Consider the following 11633-nt stretch of genomic DNA (forward strand, 5'->3'; position numbering starts at 1 on the left):
CCGGAGTGTGCAACTGTTTCAGCACAAAGATCTTCAAAATGCCTCCATGAGCTCATTAAGGGAGTTCTGGCTTTACAGAGAACTGGGACTGCAGCCAGAAGCATACTGTCATGATCCTGCAACACATTTATCATCTATAGAAACTCTCCACTGCATGAACCCATCCTCCCATACCAAAGCCACATACCTTCTTTCATCCTTATCTTGTTTTATTTTCCTCTCTTCTCTCCGCTCCAATTTGTTTTCAACCTTTAACAATTTATGAAGAAACCCACACAATGATGTCTAATGATTTGTGTTTTTGTGTTTTCCTACTTCTGTTCTCACAGTCTTCAGACATGTGGGGCCCTATTGGGGGGCCTTTTGCTTTTCATCTCTTTGTAACTAATGTTCTTCTCTGTATGTGCTGTAGCATGGAGAACTTCCCTCTCCTGTCAGGGTCAGATATGGGACAGCTACCCTTCAAAGTATGTAATACTTTGAAGGTAACACCATAGACAGTCTCTGTATCCCTGTCCCCTTTATGCTGCACTGATGAAATCCATGAAAGCTTTTCAGAATATATATATATATATGTATATATATATAATATGGCCTAGCGTGCCTTATAGTCTGTAGACTGCACTCAGTAAAGAGGATTCAAATCTGTTGTGAACTGAGTGGAAGTTATATTTTTTAAGTGCATGAACTTATACCTGCGTGCTAACTACACGGCACCACCATCTCAGCCCTCTGCGTTGTTTTAATGCAGGACTGTTTTTGGTCTGAATCCTTGCTAAGAGAACAGCTGTCACCTCAGCAATGAGTCTCATAACTTTTGATGAAAGGTTTATTTAAAGACTACAATGACTACTGAAACAATAATGATTTGATAACTCTGTGGAAAATAAGCGCTGAGCTGTTAAACTTGTAGACGCTGCTTGTTTTGTTCGGGTTTTAAAGAGCAACGTACTACTGAATATAACAGAATCATCGCTCAACTTCAGTGTTATGAACAGCTCATTGATGTATGTAGTGAAGTGCAGTTGAACAGCAATTCAATTGTTTGACTTCAGAAAAAGGTATATCGTCAGCGAAAACAAATCTTTGATTGGGCTGACATATGTAATTTTATTGAATGGATATGTTATCGGTGAGTATTATAACATGCAACCATTGGACATACAAATACAAAAAACAACCATATGGGGAAAATAAAAGTGCAAGAAACGAGAAAGGAGCAAGAATAAATCTCACATTAAAACAGAGGATAGCGCATACTGCTCACCATAACATCCAAGTATGCTTCACATATGCTTAACTTATTATTTTAAACTTTGATGACTGCTGCGTGATGAGTTACAAGGGCCGAGGTCTTGTTCAGGCTGTGGGGTTTTGATGTTCAAGTGCTGCTGTTGGCTACACTGTTCATCAGATCATGAACTGGGAGCCAGAGAGATAATGAGAGTCTTTCCAGATGTTGGTCTCTCCACCGTTAGTGGTCCTCCGTTTGCACTGGCAGCAGCGCCTGTACTGTGCAAGCTTATCTACCAGGAGCTGACCAGCAGACCTGACCACAGGGAGACAGAACAAAGCACGGAAGGATGAATTAATGAGCAGGAAAAAACATTTTGTCCTGCATTAATGATGTGGGCCATGATTGATTTTCTAGGTACAGTACATCACAATCAGATATTGTAGCAGGTTTGACAAGCAATGGGTCTATACCACTTTTTCATGTCCAATACCGATACCCAAACCTGAAGTATCTGCTGATACCAAATTGATCTTTTCCCTCTCATAAATGACAAAGCTGTTAATAATTTGTATGGATGCACTTTGGTTAACCTTGCCATCTAAAAAAAACGTCATATTCAAACTTTGAAACAAATATTCTACTTCCTCGAAGGAACAAATACATAGCCCAATGTTTAGTTGAGACTTTATGTAATAATTAAAGCTAATAGATCTTTTTTCCAATATCTACTGAATCAGCATATCCCTAGTTTTGACATTCTAATGATAACATTTTGATGTTTAATTACAGTGCTGTAGAAAAGTTCAGTGAATGTTTAACCAACTTATGAATATATGAATAAATGTAAATGCTCGGGTGAAAGCTGATGGAGGCTCAAGGTGATCCTACATCCACACACCTCAGGAAGCGCCTCTCCTCTTCCTCTCGTTGGTGTTTGAGCTTCGCACTGCGACTCCACTCATCCTCAAGTGACTTACTGAGGTCCCTCCTCTTCTCAAAGCGATTTATGCGGTCCAACATAAATCTGGGAAGGAAACACACCAGGGAGACATTGTTTTCAAAGAAAAAACATGTTTTGGATTAAGGCTGCTGCCTTTTTCTCCACATCTTCATTGTTATCTATTTCTTTCACCCCCTCCCCCGTCTATCACTCACTCCATTTTGTTCAGTTTGAGAATTTCTCTCTCTTTCTCCAGCTGTTTTTGGCGGTTGTGCTGTTCTTCCTTCTTCCTCTGGGTGGCAGCACTGAAATTTACCTGGAAGAGCTGCAGTATATAGAATAACATGACACCAACTTTAAAGTGTAGAAAGTGTAGAATATTTGTGGGCCTGTTAATAAGATTGTATTTACAAAGCATAATATGATGCATTTTTAAAGTTCAAACTATCCTACTGTATATAAAGTTTACAATGAGCATGTTAATGCCTCAATTATATTAATCTCAATTCTTTAATACTTAATAATATAACACTGTAAAAGGGGTGAATTTTTATACATTTATAATAATATTACTTTAAAAATGACCTTTACTTCTTACTTGTGTATTGTGTAGTGTATTTTTACACTGTAGTATTACTACTTTTTACTACTAAGCAAAGTATCTGAGTACTTGTTCCACCACTGCAAAACAAAACAAAAAAACAATGCAGAGACTTTTAATATACTTAAACAACTATGACTATAGTTATTTCTGCCATCTGCATGAGGCCACACTGAAAAGTAATGTTTATGGCAGCAATAAGAAACGGGTGACCTTCTGTGCCCTGTCTCGGCTCTCTGCGTTGCTGGCTGCTGTCTCACAGCGGTTGATCCCAGAGTTGTTAGGCTGGCACACTGTAGGGTCTGTGCACTTCTTATCTCCCACCTAAAGCACAGAACAAACTCATTTCAGCTGTGAGGTTACAAAAGAGCAAACATAACACGCCCCTTGGGCCAGATGTAACCTTGCCGTTTGACACACGGTTAAGCACCACAGCTTGTCACTTCCTCTTTTTCCTTCTAACTCGGTGCACACATTGCCCACAATGCAACCTGAGATTCAGTTTTCTTTATGCTACAGTTTGTAGTGGTGGCTTATTTAGCTCTAACTGCCTCAAGCTGAGTTAAGAAGTGGGATACATGCTTGTCCATTACTGAGGCTATTTTTTACTTTTTGTTGTTATTCAGATACATTTTAACTATTTTATTCTAAGCTACCAGAACAGGTTCAGTTAAAGCTCTATAATGTAACTTGTCTACCTTAAAATAACAGCTTCAAAATCATTTTGATGCTACACTGACTTGTAGGGTAAATGGTACCTTTGTCATTCCCAGAGTAATTTTACTCACTTCTCGCCCTACTGGTGATCATTGCTTGTCCTCACCTGCTTTATAATATATTTTCAACATCCTCATATGCAAAATATAATTTCTTGCCTGAGTGTCCAGAGCCCTCTTGTAATGCTTAGTTCTCTCGTGTTTCTGCTGAAGCTGCTGAGCCTTCTGCGAAGCTATCCTAAAACGCAAACATAAAAACCAGTTGACACACTATTTATCACAACGGATTATTTGAGCAGTACCACCAGGCTGTTACAGACTCACTCCTGGACCAGCTGGACCTGGTCGAGACGCTCCATGAGTAGACAGTTCTGCTGGTCTCGAGCCTCGTGTTGCCGCCGGCTCTCTATCTGGCTCTGAAGCTCGTTCATGTAACGATGCTGCTGAATGCTCCGGACAGGAGTGAGAGGCCGAGCCGGAAAGATGAATGAAGTCTAAACACAAGCAGGCCAGAGAAGACACTTAATTTTAAAAGCCACTGAACTAAAACGCTGCAGTGAGTGACAAGAGCTGTGTGATAATCATTTTAAAGTAATAATCCTTAAGATTTTCATGAACTCAAACCCTATTTCTGATTCTATTTATGAGCATTTTACCTCTCTGTATAGTAGTTTTCAGTAGCCTCACAGTTCATAACAGTTTGAAATTTAATATTAGAACAGAAAGCAGAAACCACAGTGAGCTGTTAGCAGGCACGCCTCTCCTCTTCCCTGCTGTTGTGTAGAAAACAATTTCTGCTGTATAGCATGAAATAAAAAATCTTAAGGATTACGCCTTTAATGTCGAGGTTCTACTCACAGGGAAGAGAGAACTGTAAGTCTTCTCTTTCTTGTCGGACATTTGCAGGTTTAATGAAGCAATTTGCTTTGCATGCTCACGCTGCTCATTCAGCTTTGCCTGCCATATGAACACACAAAAACACGCCTTTTGAAAAAGAGAAGACATTAAGATCATAACATATCAGCCTCACAATGGTAAAAAATTAAGGGCGGTTTCTTTGGCTGCTTAATCGATTTTTAGGGACATTGTAATCTGTTTTAGAGGCCGTTTTATACAACCATGATATAATATTGGCAAAAACTACGTGCACTTAAAGTTGTTTCATTTGGAATTATGATATCCCACATGTTCCACACTTATTTCACAGGGCTGTAAAGAGGAGGAAAAGAAAATCTCAGCTTTTTTTCTATTCCGTTTTTATTTGAATAACTAGTAGTTGCAGTTTTCACTTCTTCTTAATATAATGCCCGACTTTTGCCTTTGCGGAATAAACAGTTCCTACATCCTCAGTGTGGTGTGTTGTTTTTTTCTTGGCTTGAAACCACAATCCCTAGAGCACTTTTAAATCCCTTGCAAACTGCAGCAGACAGTATGCAACACGTATTACGGCCATACATCTATTTGTTTGAGTATTTTACTTTATTTTTAAATATTTTTACAGCACCAAAGCCCTTGCACTTTTACCAGCACAATCATAGTTTCAGCTACACTAGCAGCGTTAATGTTGGTACATCCACCACTTTGGCCCAGACTGCAGTATCATGACAACTAATGGACTGCTATTTGATTCAGACATTCATGTTCCCCTCAGAATCAACTGTAATAACGTCGGTGATCCCTTGACTTTTCATCTAGCACCATCATCAGGTCAAAATGTACCTAACCAAAGTATGACCACATGACTGCAAAACTAATAACATACCTTGTTTTTGTGTTGATTACCAACTGTCAGTATGCTAACAAGCTAATATGGTGTCCACAGTAATTATTATACCTGCTAAACATGGAGAGGCATTGTGAGTCGGGGCTGTAGAGTCTGTCTCCAGACTGTACACGAGGCAAATTTTAGAGGTGGCACGATTTTATACAAAGTAAATGGAAAGATGATGGCGAGAGGCCGTGAATTGATGAGATGATGATGAATCTGACTGCACAAGTTGAAAGTAACAGGGAAAAGAGAAAAAAGGAGAGAGACTGGAGGGAAATTACAAAGAGAACAGTAGTCCCTGGTGAGTTTGGAGATCAGGCTGAGCTGCACAAAAACACACAGAGACACACTCCCGCTGACACAGTTGGTACGTCCATTTCTAGCTAACTTACAGCCAATGTCTGTGCTGTCGGTAGATTGGATGTTTGGGATGAATCAACAAACAATCCGCAACTTTTCAACTTTTTAGCAAACAAATTTGCTGAAAAGTTGTATATAAATACAAATACAAGCACATGAACACACCTGTTCTTTGTCCATGTACTGCTTGTCTCTCTGTTGTTCTTTAAGCAGTAAGAGTTTTTCCTGAGCTTTCTCCTCTGCCTGCTGCTGCTCTCTGAGGTAAACTGGAACATTTCTTTGAGCCCGCTGCATACACAGGTAGCACAGCTCCTATGATGACAAGGCCACAGGAAACTGACAATTATCACTGTAATTCATTAGTAATGTAAAGATATAATTGTTTTCCTCACAGGCTTTTAAATGTAAATATTTTGTAGATGCAATTTTTTTGTTGTTCATATTATTTTCAGATTTCGGAACATCATCCTTACAGCTGCCTTGACAGACACCTGAGCTCCAAAAGCAATAAAGGTTTACATCTAGCATTGTGTTGTCAAGCTCTGAGTTATGTTCTAAACTATCCTATGCTGGAGCCTATCAGAGCACACACACTTGTTGAGGGGTGGGGTACACCCACGGTAATATTATTATATTGATAGATCAATATCAATAAAATCTAATTTCTTATCAATAACATCTAATTTCCCAGCCACTCCACCAAGAAAATAAAGGCACCTTGAACCCTCACCTTGGATTTTAAGAGACAACTGTAAAAGTCAGATTAGATCTACATTCACACACCTACAGTACACACGTATATATACACCTACCTGTCCCGCCCGGGCGTGGCCAGAGCAGCTAATGTTCACAAGAGGTTGCTCCAGTTTGGGAGAGACCTCTGGTGGAGAGACTGAGGTCTCAGGCCTGGGAGTAGAAACAGATTATTTAAGAATTTCCCTTGGGATAAATAAAGTATCTATCTATCATATAAAGGGAACTACTCGTAAATTGTGGTGTTATTATTGTAACCTATTATTAAGTGGATTTAACCAGTGTGATTTCCTTATGCATAAGAAATTTTTTAAATGTTATAAAGGTTATTATATTACACATTATTTATAAGATTCTTCCTAAAGCTCACTCCTTGTTGTTTAGGTTGTTTACTAGAACCAGAAAAAGTATGTACTCAAGAACATTTTCATATAAACCGAATAAATAAGCTTGTTATAAGTGTTTTAATTTATACCAATTTGGGGGACCATAACTTTTGAATTAAAATAGAAAAATTAACTTCATCACAGTGGGTCAATCACAAGTTTTTGTGAACAGCTGTTGTATACATATATTTTTGCATGTGTGTTTTAGGCGTGTAGAGGGTTTCTAAGAACAACAACAGTGAGTGGCCTAATTATAAACTGAAAAAAGAAAGTACATTTGTTGTGACAATGTGTGTGTGTGTGTGTGTGTGTGTGTGTGTGTGTGTGTGTGTGTGTGTGTGTGTGTGTGTGTGTGTGTGTGTGTGTGTGTGTGTGTGTGTGTGTGTGTGTGTGTGTGTGAATGCTGACAGTGCAGAGAGGTGATGACAGAGGAGGAATCTGTCCCACAGGTAGTTGTGCATCATTGATGGAGCTGGAATCCGCCTCTGGGCAGTAACAATATAAGACCACCACTGAGCTCTCAGCTCTCAGGGACTCATCTACCTGAAAACAACAGCTCTGTGCACTGCACACTGAACCACCCCATAGAGTGTGTGTGGTTGTCTTTCTGTGAGCTTTTGTGTCTTTGTGTGTGTAGTACTTCTCTTCTTCAGCTTTCACAGTGACGGGCTGCGGTGTCTGAAGGGATTTAGTTTCTCTCTGTTGGGGAACTTCTGTAGAGACACACAACACTCTGAGTAGGTCCACTTTCCCTAAACATAACTGAATTTATCTTCAGTCTATCATTATTGATTCTGTCATTCTGCTCTTTAGTTATTCTTTCTATGCTGTATCTCAATCTCTGTTACACCCTGTTGATTCTGTCATTCTGTTTTTTAATAGATATGGGTTTAGAATTAGCAAGCTCCAAGTTGAAGTTGGTACAATGCCATGACTCATTAATCAAAGTGTCTTAAGTGCTCCACCCCAAAATGCTGGAGCCACAGAGCACCTTAAAGGAATAGTTCGACACTTTGGGTTCGACTACTCTCATGACTGCGCAACAAATATGAAGCTTTTAGCAAGGAAATGGTAATCTTAGCTTAGCATAAAGACTGGAAGCTGGAAAACAGCTAGCATGTATGTTGAATTGGACATATAACTAAAATTAAGGTGTTAATCAGAAGCCCCCTAGTCTATGCTAAACTAAGCTAGTCTAATCAGCATTTGGCTGTAGCTTCCTATTTAAAGGAGAGAGACAAGAGTCAGTAAAGAAAGTAAATAAGCCTTTTTTCCCAAAATGTCAACAATAACTACTCCTCCAAACAGCAATTTTTGCACATTGTACATAGGATAAATGATAATTAACATAATTTCCACCATGCTGGGTTTATTACAGCTACTGCAGCACCAGCTCATCCTCACAGTGAGGAATGCATTTTTTTTTTCTTTTGCAGCAAATTGATATTGATTTGAAAGGATTTGGAATACTTAATTTAGACTCATTAAAGTGCTATCAAATCCCAAATTGTCAGCCTTGTGCAAAATAAACTCTTTCACCTCCTGCATTCCTCTGGTCTGGAGCTGGTGACAAGCTCCATAGATCTTTGTCACCAGCTTTGTTGTCTGTTTGAGGGGAGCAGACAGTTGGCAGGGTGATGGGGTTGGCAGTTTGTGGCCTCTGAAGCCTGGACAGTCCACCAGACAGTAAAGAGACACTGCTCCCAGGTCTCTGGAGGGACAAAAGTACCAGTGATCTGTGTGAGTACATATACTGTACATTATACTGTAACACAAACACACATGCAATACTTTATACTCACATTGTTAAAGGCTAACAGCAGCCTACCGGTTCCATCCATGGTATTAATAAAATCTCTGTTGAACTTCATCCGCGCCTTTGAATAACATCAGAAGAGATTAAACAAGGAAAAACAAGTGCCCAAATTCCACAACAATGTGATAATCACAGCATAGGAAATACCGTATGAGCCACCTTGTTGTTCTTAAAGGACAGAACTCCAATTCCCTGGAAGGCGAGGAACACATTTTGTTCAGAGGCCAAAGCTCTGAAAAGGACCAGAAGAGTTTCTCTAATGCAGCCCTCCACTACATCTCGACTGAAAGGAGTCTCTTGTGACACAGCGGCAAAGTTCAGTTGCACCACTGGTAGGTGTGTTGCTGCAAGGGACACACACACACACCCACACACACAAATCCTTATTGTTCTTTTGTTAATGTGTCAAAAACAATGATTTGATCCACCCCACTGTCCAAATCCAAATCTTACCTATCTCTTATTTGTCTCTATGTTTTTGATTAAAGCCCCTGAAAACTTGGCTTCAATTCTTAATTCTCTGTAACTTTAAATAAAAAACACCTTTAGTTATTATTTATTAAGAGGTTAACACTGAAAAACCCATTTCATCTGTTTGTTTTGGTCTGATTGACAACAACCAAGCAAACTGTCATGAGATTATGATTCAACTATGATTTCACCTTTTTCTAACTGAACCCCGCCCACTTCAAACCAGTGAGGAAAACACTGGAAAAAAATAAATCTCTTATGTGAAATAACCACATGACTGGTGGAAAACAGTGTGACAACATTAGCTCCTTGCACTCATAGCAAGCAGCTGATTGAAAGAATATGTTTTCAGGGCTTTTAATACATATACTTTATCCATGTGGTGGCACTCTGTGTCTTTACTGTGCTGATGTAAAAACAATAAGTTTGTAATGAAGTAAATCCTCAATAGCCGGTAACTCCCTTTAAAAAAAAATCAACAAGTTAAGAAGATCAATTCTTATTGCCTTGACTTAACAATCCTGTCTTGCTCTACATAATAATTAAAGGAAAAGTTAGACATTTTGGAGAAATGTGCTTGCAGAGATGTGAGAAGATTGATAGCACTCTCCTCAGTGAGAAAGGCATCCATCTTCCCGCCTGTAGTATATTTCCCAAAATGTTAAAAGCTTGAAGACCGCTATTGGCCATGATGTCATTAATAGAAATGACGAAGCATTTCACACATTTAAACTATGAATTACCAATTCTTCAGCACACACTATAATATACTGCACAGCATTTCAAATTGTTATATATTATGATATTGTACTACAGCATATCACAAACATACACTCATATATTAAAGATGTGCTTACCTGCAGCAAGTGGCCTGACCTGCTTTAAACCGAGAGACTGGACTAGTTTCCCAGCAAGGAGAAAGATGGGTCTTTGGATCACCATGAACTTGTTTCCTATGTCCAACTTCTGCTGAGAAAAGGTGAAGGTCCCCAGTCCTACCAGATGGACCCCCTATTACAATCAAATGACTCTATCAGTTTCAGATCGATAGACAGATAAATAGATAGATAGGCAGGCAGGCTAACCTTCTGTAATGTCATCTGACGTTCAGTGTAGGCGGATACATCAGCCCAGATACAGGTAATATCTGAAAAGCAGTTCAGAGTTTGGTGGTATGACACACTGCGCACTTTATTTGCAGTATAGGCCAAATATAATATAAAGTAAAAGCAAAAAAAAAGAGATAATGATACAAGTTTTCTATCCGACCGTTTTCAGAGAGCTGGGAGAGGGTCGGTAAAGTCCGTCTGTCCGCTTCTGCCGCCAGCCGCAGTATGTCAGTCATCTTTAATAAACCCCAAATCCTCCCAGAATGAAGCTTAAACGTTAAAGTAATGTGTTTCTGCTGCCTGGTTGCCAGACATCAAGACGAGGTTGCCATTAGCAATACCCCCGCAGGGCAAGCGTCGGCGCCTCTCTCTCAGTGCGGCTGACACAAAACTACAACAGAGCAGGAGTTCGAGTTTCATCTTGTGGGCTAGTTGTCATTATTATAATGGAGAGCACAAAGCCACAAAGAAGCCAATAATTAAACTATATTCAGGAGGCAACATGCTCTGAGCATAGTCAACACAAGTCTGCTTTCTTAATAATAATTCCAAACAATTCCGACTGCTTTTGCACATAAATTGTGTGTCATTATAAAGAGTAAAAACAGTTAGAATAATGACTGCTGTTCTGGAAATAATCCGTAATATTGTCTACAGTGATGCATAATAATTACATAACAATTATCCAGTAATTCATAAGAAAACGGCAATGACTAGATTCCAGTTTTGCACACTTCACCGCAGACTGCGGTTGGTGGTACTCTGGCGTCAAATTACGACGTTGGTGGTATTCGGGCGTCAAATTACGACGTTGTCGTAACTTGAGTGTACATAATACAATCTGCACCAAACTTCACATGATTGTGACATCTATCACATGCCAATAATCAGTCACAGTGCCACCTATTGGCAACAGGAAGTAAGCCTCGTGTGACAATTGTTTATATTTAGCCTACATGACATTTTCATGGTGTGCTTTATACTTGATGTGCTGGCACATAACGTTTAATTAATGGACATTTTTTTAGCCCCATATGGGGAACACAGGACGTGACTTCGCTCAGTGTCACTAAACACATAAAAGTTCTCGACTACATTGACCCACCTCCAGTAACGTCCAGATTGAGAGGGCCCGTCCATCACCGCTTGCAGCTTTAATCATTTCTTTCTTTCTTTCTTTTTTATTTTAAACATTTTGAGGCTGTGGGTTGGACAAAACAAACATTGTGAAGTTGTCCATTGGGCTCTGGGTAATCATGATGGCATTTATCACTATCATTTATAACTTTTTACAACCCGATCAATAAATCGATGAATTGAGAAAATAATCAGCACATTTATGCTTAATGAAATATTCATTAGTTGCAGTACCATGTGAAGTTCAAAATGAGCTCCACATCAACCAAGTACAGTGCTTTTACATGAATGCATCAGTAATAATAATTGAATGAAATAATATATAATAGTCTTTTTCTG

The 11633-nt window shown here is 39.2% G+C and overlaps 1 protein-coding gene across 3 annotated transcripts; it reads right to left on the reverse strand.

Moving 5' to 3' along the window:
* Positions 1-1085: 1085 nt before the first annotated feature.
* Positions 1086-10621, reverse strand: LOC127351502 (coiled-coil domain-containing protein 81-like). Of its 3 annotated transcripts, none has more exons than XM_051379092.1 (16): positions 10318-10621; positions 10134-10195; positions 9906-10059; positions 8725-8921; positions 8564-8638; positions 8301-8472; positions 7402-7471; positions 6435-6528; positions 5788-5934; positions 4353-4451; positions 3819-3988; positions 3654-3732; positions 2992-3102; positions 2393-2502; positions 2136-2261; positions 1086-1549 (listed from the first exon to the last, which is right to left on the reverse strand). In XM_051379092.1, exons 1-16 carry the CDS (start codon positions 10391-10393, stop codon positions 1411-1413), a joined length of 1881 nt encoding a protein of 626 aa, XP_051235052.1. In that variant the 5' UTR covers positions 10394-10621; the 3' UTR covers positions 1086-1410. The 3 variants fall into 3 exon arrangements, with proteins under 3 accessions (XP_051235052.1, XP_051235051.1, XP_051235053.1); XM_051379091.1 differs by having other exon boundaries at positions 7402-7474; positions 10318-10618; XM_051379093.1 differs by having other exon boundaries at positions 7402-7474; positions 8737-8921; positions 10318-10614.
* Positions 10622-11633: the final 1012 nt, after the last annotated feature.

The sequence above is a fragment of the Dicentrarchus labrax genome, unplaced genomic scaffold (assembly GCF_905237075.1).
Source record: "Dicentrarchus labrax unplaced genomic scaffold, dlabrax2021, whole genome shotgun sequence".
In the NCBI taxonomy this organism is placed as follows: Eukaryota; Metazoa; Chordata; class Actinopteri; family Moronidae; genus Dicentrarchus; species Dicentrarchus labrax.

Coding starts and splice junctions, on each gene's coding strand:
- LOC127351502 (XM_051379091.1), bottom strand. CDS start 10,393: ATGACTGACATACTGCGGCTGGCGGCAGAAGCGGACAGACGGACTTTA. Junction 8,473..8,563: donor TGCTGTTAGCCTTTAACAAT/GTGAGTATAAAG, acceptor TTGTCCCTCCAG/AGACCTGGGAGCAGTGTCTC. Junction 2,262..2,392: donor CTCAAACTGAACAAAATGGA/GTGAGTGATAGA, acceptor TTTCCTTCCCAG/ATTTATGTTGGACCGCATAA.